This window comes from Genypterus blacodes, unplaced genomic scaffold, assembly GCF_046128005.1.
Source record: "Genypterus blacodes isolate CSIRO-AG114 ecotype Tasmania unplaced genomic scaffold, CSIRO-AGI_Gbla_v1 ptg000022l_1, whole genome shotgun sequence".
NCBI classification, from domain to species: Eukaryota; Metazoa; Chordata; class Actinopteri; order Ophidiiformes; family Ophidiidae; genus Genypterus; species Genypterus blacodes.
Genome location: NW_027466835.1, coordinates 5536598 through 5556418, shown reverse-complemented (window position 1 = coordinate 5556418; position 19821 = coordinate 5536598). Strand labels below are relative to the sequence as shown.

The 19821-nt window shown below is 45.7% G+C and overlaps 1 protein-coding gene across 1 annotated transcript in view; it reads left to right on the top strand.

The window, feature by feature from the left end:
- Positions 1-19821, top strand: part of shisa6 (shisa family member 6) — a 53667-nt gene that overhangs the window by 11302 nt on the left and 22544 nt on the right. The window contains exons 3-4 of the mRNA XM_076143247.1: positions 1539-1634; positions 2654-2719. Of these exons, the coding sequence (XP_075999362.1) occupies positions 1539-1634; positions 2654-2719 (162 nt within the window). The remainder of the gene's footprint in view (positions 1-1538; positions 1635-2653; positions 2720-19821) is intronic.

The following is a 19821-nucleotide window of genomic DNA, read 5'->3' as shown; positions in this document are numbered from 1 at the left end:
GTCGATTCTAAACACTCAAAGGAACGATCGCTGTGACATTGATAATGATGATAAATCTGCATTCAGCTTCGTCCCCATGTTTGCTCTCAATGTTAGAAAATGGAATGTATGTCTCTTGATTATTAACGCAGCCTTTGATCTCCCCCGATTTGTGCGATTCCCTTTCCTTATGTGGCGTCGAGGCAATTGTGAGGAACATTTCCAGGTAGGATCAGGTTGCTGTAGGTTCACAGTGCCACATGGGAGCAATGTACATCACAGTCACAGTCGGCATCTCTGACTACCTGAATCCTGCCCCGGGCGTTTCCAACCATCAGCATTTCCCTACGTGAAGACGTGGAGCAGTTAAAGAACCTTTTCATGCACGCACATACGGAGCTGTGTTGCATACAAAGGCATCAGATGCAGGGAGCTTTTAAGTATGTATTTATTTATGTGTGACTACAGCGATCTGACATTAACAGCGATGGTCAGAGTGGCTCGCTAATCACCTTATAGGCGTCCTTTGGGTTTGATAAAAAAGAAGCAAATGAGCTTTGGAGCAGAGGCTTGTGCCAAACTTCAGCACGATGAAGACTACGGCTAATGGTCCCAGGTGTTTCTTCTCATTATGATGATTTCAAACGCTGTTCGATCGCAGGGCTTCCCGGGGCCCAAAGGTGTGAGTGATGTTATTGACTTTGAAGTGGGCCATTGGAGAGGGAGGCATTTTTAACTGTTTGCTGGTTAATGTTCTGACGAGCTGCAGGAGAGAGCCTGGACGGGGGGTGGGTGCACTTCGTTAATCCAGCACTCCTGGATTTTCCACTCCTCTTCCTCGGTTCATTGAAGCTTTGTGCCTCTATCCCCAGTTAAGGATTGCCCCGTGATTGACAGGACAATTGAATGCTGTCAGAGTGCGAGCAGGTATCTTGTCTTGCTCCATTGTGTTCGTCCGACTTTCTCAATTACAGATTTAGTTTCGAGCGGCGCTAACCGTGATGTGGAACAAATTGCGTTACACGCTGATCTTTTAACACCAGGGAAATCCAAATCGGCGTGCAGCCGAAGTGGAAGTGTGTGCTCGGAACGTTACACACACAGCGCTCCGACATCAACGCAACAGCTATTGTACTCGCTAAATCAAATGTATCAAAGCCCAGAAAGTGTGCGATGAAGTTAATTGGGCAATGTGGAACTATAGATCGTGGTTATATATTTATGAAGTTTTTCTCGTTAAATTCTTGGTTTCTATAGCCGCTTCTTTATTAAATGCAACAAACGAACATGTACAGAGCTGGCATCTTTATCGGATACCTGAATATTTAGCTCCTTTACACCCAATATATGTAAAGATAAATGACCTTAAGTGGACATTTTGGCTCAGTCTTATAGTATCGTACAATAGAGAACATTTAAAACAGTGACACCTTCAGAATGCCTCCAGATGATGAACTCACAGGGCCTGAACTACCTTTTAATGAACATTTAAGTGACAAATAAGGTCTACATTCAACCTTTCCTCCAAGTAATAATCCATTGGTCATTTTTCTCCACAGGGCACTATGGGAAGGAGAACCTGCGCAGCGGAGGCCAAGACATGCACAACTTCATCTCCTCCGGGTTTGTGACACTTGGACGCGGTCACTTGAAAGGTATGTCCATCCTCATGAGAATATTTGATAAGATATTGGTAATATTGTGTATGAAGCAGTGAGCCACAACACAACAACACTATCCGCTCTTAAAAGAGGCAAGAAATACTTTGATTGAGGCTCATTTGGCTTCATAAACCTGATCATTTCTCTTTAAACTCTGATTTTTAAGGTTAATGTCTGAAAACGTCTTTGCTTGTGACCATGTTGGAATGGGCCAAATGTTGTAAACAGAGCGAGTGTGAAGGACTCCATCAGAAATGCAGCACATGGCAATCAAGTGTGGAAGAATTTCCTCCATTAGAAAAAAAAAATCATCTCCAAAAGTCATTTTCTTGATTGCGGTGCAGCGGCTCTGCCTGATTCGGTCTTGTCTCCAGATAATGGCGCTCATTTCCAGCAGAAGAAAAAAAACGCCTCAGCGGCTTGAAATGGTGTCACAGCTCTGGCATATTCTGCCAGTTGTTTTGTGAAAATAGCGGATTGAGAAGGTGAAAACAAAACGGTTTGAGAATTCTTCAAATCAGCCATGCCATCTTGTTTCACTTCTCACAGTCGATATTTGAGATATGAACGTGCAAATCAACATCCAATCCACTTTCTTGTCAGCTCTATCTGAAAAACAGATGGAGTGACTTAACAACAGGCGGTCGATAAGATTATTGCGTCATTATCAGCGAATAAACCTGCTTGAGTAAAACTTGAATCATGTCAGCAGAGCAATCATTCAGCTCACAGCTATCGTCATTCTGCCAAAGTGCAACCAAACATTCGACTCCTGTAGGCGCCGGAACACAAAGACTTGAGTGTGACATCTTGCAAAACCCGCACAGATGTATTATCTGTGATTAACACCACACTTCCAATGTGAAAGTAACACTTCCGCACTTGGTGAGCAGCCAGCGATGCAGGACGCCGTATTTCCTCGCCGACTCCCTGTCCTATTGTCCGTCGTAAGAGTTAGAATAAATAAGACAGCGTTGGCAGTAAACAAGAGGCCTGTTGTTGTGTTTTTACAGCGCAGCACTCGATAGATGAAGGGCAGATGTCCTGGCAGGGCGATCTGGACATCCCTATCTCCTACGGTACGTATTGTGACTGTTGCCTCACTCTGGAGGGGAAAAGCTGCTTTCTGCTCGCACCTGATAAGAAAAGTCGCTTCCGCTTTTACACGCTCTCACCATCCCGAGCCCTCGGCTGACAGTCATTACACGCAGAGGACCAGAGTCGCAGTATTTAACTTGTTATTTACGGCCTCGTGTAGACTTTCTCAGAGCGCTTTGGACAGAACCGATTGTCCCGCTTAACGCAACGAGTCGTGCCAGTAATGGCGTCAATGTGTGTCCGCCGATGAGCATTGTGTGTCTGCAAGGTAAGTGAAGGGTCTGACGCTCACAGCATTTAACGCGACCGAGAGAGACACAGATCATCAGACCATCAAACTGAATCTGCCTGTTATCACCCCAGAACCTCTTCAGTTGCGTCCAGGGTCATGAAGCGCATCACTTCTGTATCCAATTGTGAATTCTACCGGGGAATGTGTTTCATTGCTGCCTTGAAACTTGACGAATGTACACAACAAACTCTGCCCTCCTTTGGTTGACCTACATGCAGTGTGAATGTGAATCTTTGGCCCCCAAAGTGATTTCATTTTATTATTTAGGGAACAATTCACTGCATCAGAAGCCTTTAATTTTAATTTGCCACACTTAATACAACATACGGAACTTAATTGCACTCTATTAGTGTAGTAGAAAGAATATAAAAAATGTGGGTCTCATGCATAACAACTGAACGGGTATAATTCAAAGGAGAATTATGCCAATGACTCTCAGAGAATATGGAAATGATACGCGATAAACCATCCAGTGAAGCTGAATCCTGCTGTTGTGCGATTGTGCGTGGACTAATTAGGATTAAGCTCTCACAGTCAAAACTTAAGCAGAGTTTTCAAGCTTATAAACAACTTAACGCAGTAGGTTGAGCGCAAACGGCAGAAAGGCTCGTGAGATGCGTCTCTCACAGGAGCGAGGACAGAGACGGAGGAACACAAGCGCAACAGGATTTCTCACAACGATGACCAAAAAAATGTCTGCAAGCCTCCAGTCACACATCTTAGTCGCGCTGCGTCTGACTAAACGGCGGCACTCACACTGCAGCCTTTTGTTTGATTTTTACACCAAATAATCATTTATTGATGCAGCTGAAGCCCCAATCCCCTACATACTGTAGGCTGTAAGCTACAAATCAATGGAGAGGAGCTTTATAGAAGCAATTCCAACACAAATTTAAACTGATCTGTGTCAGAAGGCAAAAGTATTTCAACGTCTACGGCAGTTTTAACACAGAAGCTGCCTTAAAAAGAAAGAATTCATGCTTAAGTGTAACATTTTTACAGTCCTAATAAAAGTGTCAGTGGGAGACCGTTTCACCTAAATTGAAATGATCTCATTATTTTATTTTTTTTGCTCCCAGTGTGAAACTGAGGCTGAATCACACGAGTGGGTAAAACGCATAGCGAGATTGATTTTGGCACAACATCTGGAAACAGTGGGTGATGGGAACAGAAAATGTCAGCTTTCATGATCCCACTACCCTGCAGGATGAATGGCTGCTCTGTCAGATCGCTTGACATTCTCATTTTGTTTTTTTGGTCCATTCCAGTTATTTGTAGGGGCCAGATATTTGAACAGGTTTTCTGAAGGGTATCTTGACCGAGGAGCAATATTTTAGTGTCACAACTCGAGACCCCCCTCCTGACTGCCGCCGTCAGTGTCTCGCCGCACCTGTTAGGTGACACGGTTTTAGCTGCGTAATGGCAGTAGCTGTCACTTCAAAGCGGAGGTCCTGTCAGACTCCATCGAAACGTGTCTTAGTTTAACAGCTGGCTGTCAGCAGGCTCCCCTCCCCCCCTCCGCCCCCGGTCAGCCGGCCCACTGACAGATGTGCACTCTGTCACTGCCAAATTCACGCCGCCCTCGCTCCCAACTCGGGTCCATAAACAAGTCATAGCTCATGTCCACTCCGGACATCTCTCTGGCTCAACAATAGGCCTCATAATTCTCTGTTTGCATTGAGTGACACATGATTCTATCAAATCCACTTACTCGAGGTAAATCCCCTTTAAGTAGAATTCTCATTTAATTAATCCCCACAGGGCATTTGCTCAGCCGACCGACTCCAGAGCCACAGCTTTGGTCAAGGGCAATGACAGGAGCATTAACCTCACCACTTCTATATTTAGTTTTTTTAAAGGGGACATTTTGTGTTTATGTCCACGCATTTTTATAGTGGATTGCAGAAGAAATGCGTCCAGGAAGTCAAGCCCATAAATCGTGAACTGCCCTGTAACATGTTTAGCAATGAGTGGGAAAACATTTCGAATAGTAGAACAAGAAGACAACATCAACCAAAAAATCCCTTTGTGGCTGTAATAGATAGTGAGTGAGAGAGTGGAGAAATCTTTATATTTTTGTATTTTATTCAAATTTTCAGTTCTGTGAACATGTACAATTACATTTTTACATTTACATTTTTTGCGACCAGATCCCTTTATGTTTTCCTTTGAATCACGGATTTGTGGAGGTTTGCGTTTGGGCGTATCTCTCTGCCATGGCTGCAAAGCTAATTACAATCATCGCCACAGGCATCAGGTCCGCTTCCCAGAACCTCCTGATTTCCTACAGACTACTGACCGTCGGACAGTTGGGGGTGTGCGGGGTGGGGGGTTAGTGAGCTGACAGCATGACTCTAACAGGTGAAAAGAGGTGGGTGGTGGTATTGCGTGTCCCGGCAGGAGCATGTGGTCGTCTGTACCCCCTCAGCTGACAAGGACAAGAGGGACTGGCTGCTCCAATTTAGGTGAATAAAATAGAATCCAGAAAAAGGAAAAATACCAACTGTTTTTCAAAGACACAAGACATTCGATCACAACATTTAATAACCTCAAACCAACAGTGTGCAACCGTGCTCTATGTGGGAGTGTGTGGACGCGAGAGGAACTAACAGAACAAGCAGTGCAGATGTGAATCTACGTCAGGGCTCGCAAGCTTCCAAAGCTCCAGCAACGTTGTCATCAATATTCATGCATCCATGATATAACACACAAACACACACACGCTGAGCTTTTGCTTGCGCTCACACAGACGCCCAGGCATCATTGGTCTATCTGCTGAAGTGGAATGTGACAAAGTGGCTGTGCGAGGCCAGTGCCAATAAGCGAGGGATTTATGTGGTATGAGAGGAGCGCAGCGTGGATTGGCCCTGTCTGTCCATCTCTGTTCCCCTGTGATGGATTGCCGTGGCGATGTGGGCATTTAATGGCTCTGGCCTGTCGCAGATTTGGATTGCAGGAGGTGAGGTGCCTGCCAGACAGCAGATGGGACAAAGTGGCTTCAATAGAAGGTGACTGCGAAATAAAGTGACAAAGTGCATTGATCAAGGATGGCGGACATACATCTCTGTCACTATTAGACGCAGAGCGAGAGAGGGATTCCTGTCTTTGACTAACTCTCATTAAATACTCGGGCTCTTCACACTCCACTCCTGGATCTGAATCGGCACCAAATTTAAAGGGATTCTTCCATGTATGAGTTTCGGAGTCATCCTGCTGATATACTAACGAACAGATGAAGGTGAAAAACAGTAACCACCAGTTTGTCTGAATTGATGGCATTATTCCAGCATGTTTGCAGTATTTTCTTGCAGTATATATAAAATCTAAAGATCTGAAGATTTTTGCAGCATAAATCCAATTGCGCCTTCTTAATAATTGAAGCAGTCAATACAGTACAGACCGATAGGATGAACATTCTCCACTCTAAAGATCTCGCTGCAGATCCTCGCTGGAGGTCCATCGCTCTTTTCATCCCATTTAGAAAAACAAACCGAACATATTCCCTTAAATTCCCCCCATATTCCCCCCCCGTGTGCGTTTAGCGAGCGTCTCCCGGATATCTTGTGTACAAACATCCCCCTCGTCCTGAGGCGTTGTTCATTCCTCTCCTCGCCGTCTCCGCCTGTGGCATCCACTGATGTGCATCCTGCTTAATTACTTTTTCATGAGTTGCTCCCTTTTTTCATCCTGAGGGAATTGCTTTCCCCCTCATCCCAATCCACTTAAGGTGACCTTGTCTTATTGGGACGCACTGCTGCAGCACTCCCACCTACCTCCCTGTGCTGTAATCCCTCCAGGCCGCGTGTCTATCTACGAGCATGTGTACGCCTGTGTAGCGGAGTGTGTGTGTGGGGGGGCGCAAGTGCAAGTGCAAATTGCATAGAGAGGAGCTTAAGTAGATATCGCACACTTTGCCTCCTTCATACGTCTCGTTCCTTATAGCTGAGAGGTAACCCGAACCTATCTACGTATATATCCTGACCTATGACCTGTAATGAGCACGCAGTATGCTGTGTTGCTTCATATTGACGAACACTCATCAGAGATGAAGAGGATCCAACAGTGATGAGTCAAGCACGTACGTCTGCCAAGGCCAAGCTGTCCTCCGATAATGTCTCTCAGTCGTGAAATTGAACAGGTTATTGACTAGACCTTTTGATTCTGTTTATTGATTGATATAGCGCCACCATCAGGTTGATTGATGCGGCATTTATCGCATGAGTAATGAGTGCAAATGTACACTGAGTGTGGTTACAGCAGACGGATTCATTCATGAGATGCAGCACTTCTTGAAAAATGAGTCACGCCCACTCAACTTTGACAGCCAATTATTGCAAAATGATGAAGAAGAGATAGGCACAAATGGGCGTGGCCTATATGGATGGATGTAGATACATTCAGTCAATACAGGAATTGGTATTGGGTTAGTCCTCAGTGCAGCTCAGACTGAAGTTACTCTGAACTGAAGAACTTTCACTTGTTCAGTCGTGAGGATGTGTTTGCGCTCTGCCGTCTTCCTCTCCTGGGCAAGCTTCCATCTCAAACACTCGTCTCTTATCTAAATGAGCTGTCGACTGGAAACAGCGTCTAGCCGAGGCAGAGGCTCCACAGGCGCAAACACAGCTGATCTGCTGTATAAAAAAAGAAGCTTCTGTTATTCCTTTTTTAACTGATCCTTCCGGCTACACACTTACCTGAGCCGTATCTCCTTCTTCTTCTGCTTGCCACCTTCGTGTTTGTTTCTAGGGCTGCTTGTCTAGTGTTAAGAGTCCGCATCCCACAGTTTGGGCCAAAAGTGGACCTTATAATCGTATGTCTGAGATGATCAAAGCAAGCAGAGGGATGAGACACGAGTAAGGGAGGCAGATTGAGTTGGGTCTGAACCAACGCTGAAGGTTTTATCTTGAGGTCTTCAGGGGTCCACTGGTTTCCTCAGAGCAGAGATCCAAGCTGGGATCCGAGTCCAAATTATCAGTCTGATTTGGATCAGGCCAGCCCCAGTGCCGCCACATATGGTCCTGTGTGTGTGAGTGTGTTTTATACCCGAGTGAATCCGGACAGGCTCTCGGTGCTTTGTGTCTTAACCGCCGTGGAAGAAAATTGACTTTTTTAGGTTAGACAGAGTGAAAACTGCAGGAAAATGGAGACTTTCTATGCTGAAGGTGTTTGTCTTTGTTTGGATTGGACTACATTTTGGATTCTAGTCTAACTTTCCCTGGTCTAACTTCGAGTGTGTCTCTTGTTGAATTGCGGTACATCATGTTCTGTCTCTTCCCTGCACTTTGCCCTCACACTGGATTCCTGCGTCTCAAGGCACGAACACACCTCTCACCATCTCGGTCGTCGTCTTTCTCAATGGGAGAGTTTGTCTTATTACTGCGATTATGCTAAGCCTCCGTTGTACTCAGAGAACAGCCGCGTTGTATCAATTCTGTCCACGTACACGGCTTCATCGCATTAATTGCAGTGCGGGCAAATTATTGGAGTATCGAGTGCATGTAAACACAGCGAACGATAGCCTCTCTCAGGCCACACTGACTCTAAATTGATGGAGATTTGAACCCAGACGTACTCTATGGCCTTGACTCTGAGCTCTCTCGTTTTCTCATGCATCGTTGAGTCGTTATTGTTGTGTGCTTACAAATCACGTCTTCTTCTCAAACTTAATTGAGCCTGGAACGTGTTTACTTCCAGGTGCCGTGACATCTTTGTGATATCTGTTTCCGACCTGGTTCACGTTCTCCATATGCTCCCCCTGTCACAGATCCAGAGAGATTTTAATTACTCGCCCCTGTGCGTTGTGTAGCTGCTTTGAGACAAGTCACGGTACATCTCACCCAGGGATTGGACAGATCTAGTCATCCTTATCCTGATAAAACTGGTCAAAACAAATATGTCAGAGGTTTAATTGGATACGTGACCTTTTAGATCGGTGAAATCCTTGAAGATTCATGCCGGAGTCGAGCAGATTAAAGACTGCCGTCAACTTTATGGGGCCCTTTTAAGTCACTGCAGCATTCGCCAAAGTGGTAATTTTCTCTTCTTTCTCAATAAGCGCCTTTCCGAACAGCTGGAAGACGAAAACTCTGACGGGGCTCAGATCTGCGGCAGCCAAATGCACAATATGAATTGATTCCTCTGCTTATCGAGCCCGTCCGTTAAATAGGAGGCTAATGAGGCTGATTGGCTCGGTTGCATTAATGTCACACACACACACACACACAGAGTCACCCAGGAGTCTTTCCTTCCACATGGTCAGGAGTGAATATTGAGATCCAGACGTTTCATCCCTCCATCCTGACATAGGGACAGAGCCGCGGCGTCTGATCCGCCCTCTCCTCATACATTATGGAGCACTGCTGTGTGCTGTGTGTTTGATCAGCGAGTGGGCTGGAATGTCAACCTACACTATCTTGAATTAATGCGCTTTGCCCCAAACATTCTTTATCTAAAATTGGAAAATATATATTGCTCTTTTTTTCATCTTCATATCAAGGATATATCTGCATGTATAGGTTTCTGTCAGCCCTTTCACAGTGTTCCTATACGGAACTGATTATACAGGATCCAGGTAGGAGTCGGTCAGATACGTGACCTCAGCATTTCATTAAGGCCGCGGTGCTTGGGTTTCTGTGACTGGATGATGACGTCCAGAGAGAATTGCCATATCAGAGCTAATACCCATATTAAGCGGTCTTCAATGTTACTTCTTCTTCTTCTTATTATTATTATGATTATTTGATGGATGAGATTGCGTATTCAAGCTGCCGAAAGGAGTTTCAGGTCTGCCTTCTCATAGTGACTTTAGCTGAGGTGGTTCAGGCATCTGATCGGGACGCCCCTCGGTATCCGGGGCACGTCTGTCTGGGAGGGGACCACGGGGCCGACCCGGTATAAAACGGGGGGATTATACTGTGTATACTATCTGACCTGGGTACGTTTCGGGATTCCTCATAGATAGCTGGAGGAATTGTTTCTCCGGTGTTTCAATTCTGTGCTGAAATCGAGTGGAATCTGGCCGTTACACCCACCATGTCAGTCACACATTAGTGATTCCAGTGGAGGATGAAGCACTTTACACCATCACTGAGTAAACGTAAATGAGGCAGGCTGCACTGTCACATCAACGCTTTCGGGGGCCGCAGTGCCATGAAACGCTGTTATCGGCATAACAAAGTAGTGAATTGAATGCAGTAACGATGAGAAAGCACTAAATGACATGTGAAATCCTGTTAGGATGCAGATTAGCCTTATCTGCACTGCACCTGTCAATATCTATTATGAGCGGGGGACAAGGACGAGGCTGTGCTGGACATGGAAGTGCCTCTGTCAGCACGGCAACTAGGCAGCGACCACAACCAGGCATGAATACTTAAAAGAGGAGGGTTCACATTGGTATGCAAAGCGTAGGTGCTGATACAGTAAGCAGCCCAGGCACTGCCAGTGTTGTTTTTATCATTACAAGGTTAACCCCCCCCTTAAAATAAGACGGGAGCTTCTATATAAGAATGTGTCTTTTGTTGAGTACTACAAGATAATGCGTGAACACAAAGCAGCAAATTCCTTCGTAGTAAGATATCAAGTCTATCGTTTGGAGCTTTATCATGAAAAATGTGGAATTAAACGTGTGTGCGATTAAAAAAAAGTTTTTTCGCCCAAGATCCGGTATATTTATGAGTCTTCTAAAACTTCCCGACCTCCTGAAGGTCGACGTGATTCACTGACCTCTTTCACTCCCTGAGCCTCTTAAGATAATGTCATAAATACTTTATGTCAAAATAAGTCTGAGGGTTTCACGAGGGTTCATCCCGACGACAGCGTGCGCCGCAACCTTGTGTCGCGTTGAATTTAAAGTCTTTATCTGCGAAGGAAATCCGCCCTGAAGCTGCAGTGAGGCAAAAAAGTAACAAGACGTTGACTGCAGTGTAAACGAGGAGGAGGAGGAAACAGGAAAGAATCTCCAGCTTTGTGTACAATAATTGAGCCAATGTAATTACTCCCCACCCATGTATACATGTGTGCACCAACACGTGTATACCTCAGCGTCGCACAAAAGCCACAATCAGCTCACCGGAGAGAGGGGGAGAAACTGCTGTACAAACGATTCGCCGCCTAGTTGGGTAGAAATGTGATTTAAGTTCCACACGGAGCCTCCCACCTCCCCTCGCTCCCACTCCTCTCCATGTGACGCTGCGGCGCCTGAGTGTCAAATTGTGACACTCCAGACTCAAATGTCTGGTAATTGTATGCGTGTATGTAATTCGTAGCAGAAATTACAATCGCAATTCATCTGCAGGTCGATGACGCCAGAGTCTCCTCTAAATGCTTCATTACTCCGTGCCTCTGAGTGGAATGTTATCTGTGCATGTGAGACGCCGCCCACCTGCTTCCTGTGCCCCTTACGAGCCACGTTGCGTGATGATAAAGCTTCCCTGAGACCTGCAATCTCAAGCAACGCGTCCTACGCACAGCAGCTTTCCATTCACAAAAGCGGCCCTTTGCTTTTTTCTTTTTTTTTTGCCTCATAAAGGACGAGGCTGTATAATGTGAGAAACTGCGGTCCGGCCTGCGCGGCGCCGTGCTGGGAGAGCGAGCGGAGGGAGCGAAGGTTTACCACCGATCTGCCGAGTAAAGATGGCAGAGGTGTGAGAGCTGCGAGTGGGAGGCGATGATGGGTCTGTGATTAGCACCGTCCCTTGTGAGTTGTCCTGGATAAGCAACCGCAGTGCACACACACACACACACACACAGAGAGACAGAGAGAGAGAGAGGGCAATAACAGAGGGTGAATTCCGAGGTTTAGGTATTCTAATGGGGGCCATCGCCTGTAATGTGAAACATCTATCAGAGATGTTTCAACAAGCTGTGCTTCGTTTCTTTACTGCTCATTAAGATCAGCCGGGCGCCTGCAGAAAGCTCAGTCTTTCATGATAACATTTACCAAGTTTGTCCTCATTCATTATTGGGCATAGTGTAAAGTTTCAGAGTCGCTATCAGCAGCAGGCATTAATATAACTGCAGACAGTACAAGCTTTAGGGTAACATCTGTAATAACATTTTTTTTTAATAACTAACTATGGAAATATGCAAAGCACACATGGAGCCCCTCAAGTAACATCGGGAAGTTTCTCATGTGTGTTACTCATTAATGTAATAATGCCACTACACTTTACAGCTTTTTCAACTCGGACGTTGTCATAAAGACATAACCGTGTTATCTTTGAACGCCATCTAAAGTGAGTTTCGCCTCAGTTTAGGGGGTTTGGCAAACCAGGCCAATGCTGGAACACAGTCTCACTCGAAAGGCTCAAAGTTCCGACGTATGTGTGGATGTAGGAGCGTTGTGTTTGTGCTTCCCAGACACTCTTTGGCTCACGGCGTCATGCCTGCCAGAGATACGAACCAAACACAGATGTGTCCCCTCCATGTAAGAGATAAGGCCTAATATCCTGGTGCATTTATTTTAGTTATTTTTTAGCTTTTTCCAGCACAAACCAGCGTGTTAATGAGCTCAGATCAGGAGGGGAAAAGCAGGAAGCGAGTTTTTATCCACAACAATCTGATAAAAGGTATTCATAGTTAAGTGGTGAACGCACTGGGCAATGATTCATAATGAACAACAGGATGTTTTGGCCTATTTCTGGTTTTAATCTCACCCGTGTCTGCTTTGTAAACACAATACAGACACACATACAGATGTTTCACACCTCTAATTAGAGCTCTTCATGGGTCGGGACCCTAAACAGACCCGTGGCAAACCTACCAAACACAACATGTATATTTTAAGATCTGACCCGAAATAGACCCGGGGATAATTATGAACCCAAATCCAGTGTGATCCAAAATGGACTGACCTGAACACAGCACAATAGATGCATGTACCATAGACAAAACCAGAAAACCCATGGATCTGAAAAAGGCATAAATATTCTGCCTATATCCAGGTTTTGTCAACCTTTTTCAGGTTTTGGAAGTTGCCCACATCCATCCATGTTTTCGACCTGAAACACAGCGACAAGGGTTAAACTAAATGCAAATTGCAAACTGTCATCTGGACTTCACAGATTGTCTCCATGGTTCATGTGCAGACAAAGTCGAGTGGTTGTGTTCGAATCCCTGTTTTTTTAGATGACAGCCTCCTATCCGACACCAATCAGATTTATGTGGTGACCAGAAACGGATGTGTGTACTCGTGTTGTAAACGATGATGAGCCGTATTTTCCGTTAAGTCGAAAGTTTTCTCTTGAGTGCAGCGGGAAAGGGGGACGTCTTTATGGAGCAGTAATGATGCATGCAGCCATCTCATCTCCCTCTTATCGCTGTGATGTGTGCTTTAATATGCCGCAGAGCTGTGGCCCTATCAGATCTGATGTGGCTCCGGGCCGAGCGGAGCCTTTTTGAGGGGCAGAGGGGAGGGGGAGGATGGCGTCTCTGTGTGCATCATATTCCTCCCGTTTTCCTCCAGTTCCAGACAACGGGCCCCGGCAAAATGGCTGTGGGTGCCGCCAACTGTGAAATTAATTGAACTTGTGATCCGAGGGGTAGAGACCAGCATTCCACCCCGAGGATGGCGCGCTTACATTAGCCCGTGACAAGGGAACAGCAAAGCCCCGGAGGAGGGGGGGTGCTGGGTCCTCGGTCAGTTTCTCCTGCGAGACGTCTCCCTACGCCCCGACGTGGCTCGGTCACGCCGTCGCTTGACTCGTGTGACATTGCAGCCCGGGCGTGCGTGGATCCTCTGCGTCGCTCGCGGCTCTCGTTGGAGGCGGCGTTACAGAATGAAATCTGGTTCCTTGGCGGTTCCATCATGTCAAATAATCCATACATGCTGTATATGGCATCTATAGGTTCCGTCTCCACGATGCTCTGGATGGTAATCACTGCTGGGGGGGGGAATCAATGCAAACATGAGAGAGCAGATGGGGCGAAGGTCCGGCCGTTGAGTTATGATTTGATTAAATGTAACCTGTAGGGAGCCAAAGGTGCAGAGTTCTAATAAGGAGTTTATGGACTATATGAATTCTTTAAGCGGAATGAATCATTTATTAGCGCTTTAGAGATCACTTATACCCGTATGAGCCACTGATAAGAGCCATTTTATCACTGCTCTTTGTCCTCCGCGGGCATAAAGGCTGTGGATTATTGGCCTTATTCTTAAGGAAAACTTGAGTTCAGGTCAGTTGAAATCCATCCAGTAAGACAAACCTACAGAAAAAGCTTGCCCTTCATTCGTCCTTTGCTACTGTGGTGTTTCACTCAGTGTGCACAACAGTGAAACAGCACATTGTCAAGGTTGTGAGCGGGAGCAGAAGGACGTGGGCGTTGGTGCCAGATGTCCCCGTGAGGCAGGACGCCATTTATTAACAACACCTTTAACTTTACAGACCTGATGGATCATTGCAGGAGGAAGTCTTTATTAATGACTTACTAACATTTACAGCTGCACACCATCAAGTCATGAATTATAAATGTAAGTAAGTCATTATTAAAGAGTTGTTTTATTGCAATAATCCATCAACGTGCAGTTGTAAATGTTACTGAGCTAATTAATGGAATTTGTCTCGACACTCTGCAGCTCCTCTCCAGAACCTGGGAATAGTTGAATCTTTCGTGAGCGGTCTCATTACTGCTCACTAAAGCTTCATTAAGGTATTTCACCGCTAATAAAGTTGTTCATACCAACATATAACCCGTTTATAGAATCCACCTCGGAAGAAAGCGATTCTGAGTGAGGAGAATAGCTGTTCCGTCCCTGAAGTTTCCCAGCGATGCGGTCCTCTGCCCCGTGGATACAATGCAATCTGTGCCGCCCCACATTAGATAAGTATCCTCCAGCTCTGCTCTCATCCAGGTCACATTGCACCACAGAGTGCGGCAGGGCTTCGAGACTTTGCTTTAAGGTGGTGGGAGTCTCTCTCCGCAGCGTCTCGTATCTTAAACACACTCGCTTTCGCTGTCCGGTCTTATCGAGGACAATCCAGCGTTGTTTCCCTGCACATCGCATTTATTATCGTTTTTTTTTCCCCCCCACCAGACCAGACGCAACATTTTCAGCAAACACCAGATTGTTGTAATATTTGGGATTGAATGTCGTCTGCAAGATCATAAATCAAGCCCAGAATATCAGCAATAGTTTCATTACAAAATAACAGTATCAGGCTTCAAAGCCCCATTTACTGTAAATTGAACCCGTATTGTCTCAGAAACCTGGAACGGAGACAGATTAATGATGTTCCAAAAGAAAATATGAGGGATGCTATTTCAGATTTATGGTTTTGTATATTTTTATGGCTTATTTGGCACGGAGAGGCCGTAAATCTAAAGTCCTTTAATCAACAAACACCAACAGAGGGTAATAGTTTGATGAAGAATGAAGACGTTTATGTCTCTCGCACAACTAAGAGCCACAAATTAGCAGAATATATGGCTGAGGAGCTGTTTTGACGTCCCAAAATAGCTCCTCATTAGTCACTGACCTTCGGCAAAACATTTGGGACCATTTTTTCCGAAAACATTGTGAATGAATTGCTCTCGTGAGAGAATATGAAAATGTTGCTTTTAAAGAATGCACATCAGTGCGGAGACAATTTGTTTGTCTACGTCAAAGTACGGTGGTGTTTAATTAGAAATCTTTTGCTATGTTGTTCAAATATCATGACCTTCAACAAAACAGTCTCCTTTGCTACAAAGCGCCATGGCTGCCTGCCTTAATCAATTAGACGTGTAAGCTTTTAAGCTCATTCCTCTTGATGTGTGCGATATGCATAATAATGACCTCATTACCGGAGGCATCAGCATTGTGTTGGGAGAGATTGGATGCGAAACACATTTTTATCATTTTGTAATTTATCCTTCAGAAGGCTGAGGAGCAGAAACAAATGTGAGCGCGGAGCCCGGGAGGCTGGGAGTCGCTCTCAGAGAAACCAGACACTGTGCGAAATCCAAACCATGTCTGAGTCATTCCAGGCATGAACGCAGATCCGACCATATGTGGCGTCTGGAGTGTTATCCAGTGGTTTACTGCATGAAAAACGCCTCTTCCCCTCTGTGAAGGCCAGAAGCCCAGAGGAGGAAAGAAATCCCCTTTGGCACCTTGGACGCGGTGCTTTTCCCACCTCCACTCTTCCCTTTTGCAGATTCCCTACGTTTCTCCGCTCTCCCAAGGTTTCAACATAAACTTTATCTCTTCTTCTGATAATTGGATGTTATCTGGCCCGAGCAGAGCGGCGAAAAAAGGCATTATTGGATTCCATTGCTGAAAGTGTTTGCCCAGACCTCAGCACAATCTAACTGCAGACAACAGCCCGGTTCATAGTTTGTGAAGAATTACCTCTGTGAAATACTGAACCCTACCTCAGAGTCGCCCTGCAGTTTGGAGGCATTTTTATTTCATTTAATCTTATTTTGTAGCTGGTTGAGTTTTCTTGCACCAAGAAAGCTTTCTGGATGCTTTGTTTTCCCCCCACAAGCCGTCTGCGGTCAAAGTAAACAAGAATTTCTATTTAAAAATATAGTGAAGCGAAAAGATTCCACGTTTCAGAGAGATGCAGCGTCCACACGCTAACAGCAGAGGTAAAAGTCTGTCACGTTTACCTACTGAGATCATTACCAAGCTGCCACTCCACACAGCAGCAGCTCTGCCATCTCCTCCTCACTGATGTGTCCATCACAGGGTTCTTATGTGACAGGCCACATATCTGACAGTGGCAAATATGTTCAAATGTTGCTTACGTTCGCTTGAGGTGGATCCGTTTTTCTTTGATGAAATTGAAACGTGGTGAAGGTGATGGAGGCTGATGTTTCTGTTTTGGACGCGTGGCCGTGACGCGATAACGTGGGGGAAACGTGACTGAAGGCAGCAGGCGTCCGTGGGGAGGAAATCAAAATGTTCCGAGCGGCTCTCGTAAGGGAACCGTTACTGGAACTTCTGACGGAAACCTGCAGCAGAATGCGTACATTTCTCAGGAGCGTAGGGCCCGGGGGCTGCAGCGTTGCATCTATGTGCTGTTACTGCGTGTTGTTGTGAAATAGACTCAGGGTGTTGATTTGGTGCCTTAGTGTCTCCTTTTTTGCAATTATTTTAAATGTTGGCTTGAATTTCCTTGAAAACCTGGATGGAAAAATGAGGAGTTTGTCTCTATTGTTCAGCAAAATCCTCCTTTATTGGCTGGGCGGCACTCTGACGCACTCACAGGAGACTTGAAAGCACCACAGGGACGCTTCCACTTTTTCGTATTTGATGGAATCGTACCAGTGGAACCCTTAAATAAAAAGTGACTGGCAGGGAGAAACTCCACGCGTCACATTCTGATAATAAATGAATGCGCTGTACTTGCGTAATCTGCAAGCCACAAAAGTGTTTCTCCCCTCACCGCCTGGCTGCTCGCTTATAATACAGTAGCAATCAAACTTCACGCTTAATCCACTGCTGCATCCATTTGAATTCGCTGTGGTTAAAGTCTGAGCGGTGCCGGTGGAATATAAATGTAATCCTGAGCTGAGAATCCGTGTGAATGTGGAATGTTGCCGCAGCCGCGACCGGCTCGACTGCTGGGCGCAGATGGTGTTTCCTCGCCATCGGGGATCCTTGTTGGCTTGGAGAACAGGTTTGTGTGTGTGTGTGTGTGAGAGAGAGAGAGAGAGCAGCGAACGGCGTCTCACTGAGGGAACGCAGGCGAATGTGCGGCTCCTTTTAATGTCGGTTATTCCACTCACGTCGGTCACACTGCACACACGACGGCAGATAACTATTAGGTTTTTTTAAACGGGTCATTGTCTTTTATCAACTGCGACAAATTTAATCAACCAGGCAAATTAAAACCTTTATAAACTCCGGCCATGGACACTCTTGAGTTTGAGGATGTCTGAGTCATGGATTGTTTCATAGACTGGGCGCCGTCTTGAAAATAGAACAACATCTTCAACTTCTTCTTCTACTGCAATGTCTACTTAAGAACATGATCACGTTTCCGAGAAACAGACCCAAACTACTGGGATTGTAAACTTGATTATTCAGGCTTGTGAACGTCTTGGCCGGGGTGAGACGGGAGGACTGGCTACACACTGCAATCACGCTTTGGAGAACAGCAGAAACCTATTAATTCTGCCTGTGTAACCTCTGACCTCTGACCTCTAAACCCCTCCGCCCTTAAACACGGTGCGGACAAATATGTGTGGGAAGCAGGAGGAAGAGGAACGGCGACTGCTAGAAAAAGTTACACTTCTCACAGAGCGAAACGCTATAAACCAAACATTCAGCAGGGATCCCGGGGAGGAAAGATGTTATTGTTTGAGAAGTTCAATTAATTTTCGGGGGGCGAAAACATTCCAACGTTATGGTAACAGATTGCCAAAAACAACTGGCGCTAAGCTGTGGACGTAAATATTTGGAGGAGTGAAACCCTGCGTGGAGTGCGTTTAATGTATCACATTCTTCCTGCGGGCAACAGAGAGTTTGTCAGTTATTAGCTGCGGCAATATTACATTCCAGATGTAGATATGTGTGTGTGTGTGTGTGGCTGTCAGGGAGAAAAATGTCCGTATTCTGCAGTTAATTGGCTTCCCCCGTAAGCTTTTACAAATCTCTCACTCGTTATTAACATTGGGATTTACTGGCATTTCTATCTGAACACCTTCTCCGCCCGACACGCTCGTAAGCTCGCGAGAAAATTACGATTGTCTTTGTTTATGTTGCTTTACATTTGTCGCCGACGATTTTTAAACGAAACTGTTCGGCTGATTAACAAGGTCATTTTTTTCCCGGGTTTTTTTTCTTCTTCTTCGTTATCCTCCTCCCGCCGTAGCCCTCGTGATTAAAATGAATTGTGAGTCTTGGCTCGCCAGCGGACGACGGTACGAGCAATCGGCACAATTAAAATGTCACGAGGAGAAAAAGGAGAAGTCTCGTGGAACTCGGGGCGGCCAATGAGATTTGGCGCGGCGCGAGCTGGGATAACGAGATCAGAGAGAGACAGGAAATGAAAGTCACTATGAGCGCCGGCATATTTAACACTTGACCCCATTATGGAGAGTGAGCAGGGAGGTGTGTCTCTGCTTTATTGCCCCTTGCACTGACTATGTTCATCTCAGCAAATGACATGATCTTTGCTTGGTATTCATGGCCTACTTTAGGCTGTGATATTCCCACTGTCAGGATCAGACACTGAATTAATAACTCAGATATTTATTATAACACCCTCATCTCTCTGCTTTGTCATATATTGAAACATCTAAGAATGTGTGTGTGTGTGTGTGTGAGAGCGTGCAAATGTGTGATTATGAGTGCAATTTCAGGACGAGTGCAGGAAATGTAAGAAGAAAGACGAATTTAACGGCGGTTTCGCATCGCCGATCCGTATGTGGTAACCACGGCAACGTAGCATTGTAAGAGGAGTTCCATGTAGTCTGGAGGGAGGGTGGTTATGGATGCGCATATGGCGTGATGTGGACATAAGACGCGCACTCGTGCTGCATGCTGATGTGCGGCCACGGGCTCGTAGGTGTCGAGGCGCCCGTGTCTGTTGACAAGGTTCCAGTTCAGAGCGAGCGCCGGATTGTCGCGAAGCCGGGAGGATTGAAGGCTAAGAAATGAGGTTGGGAGCTGAGAGGTGTGTGTGTGTAAGAGTGTGTGTTTGTGTGTGCCTTAACACTGCTGGAGAAACTTAAATGCTTGGCCGTCTGAGAGGTTTAGTTTGTTTGCAGCTGGATTCTTACCTGTTCAGGGAGAAAGGAGAAGAAGAAGAAAATGAAAGGGCTCAGCTTGAGTTTGAAACCTTAAAAGGGGCCGCCGTC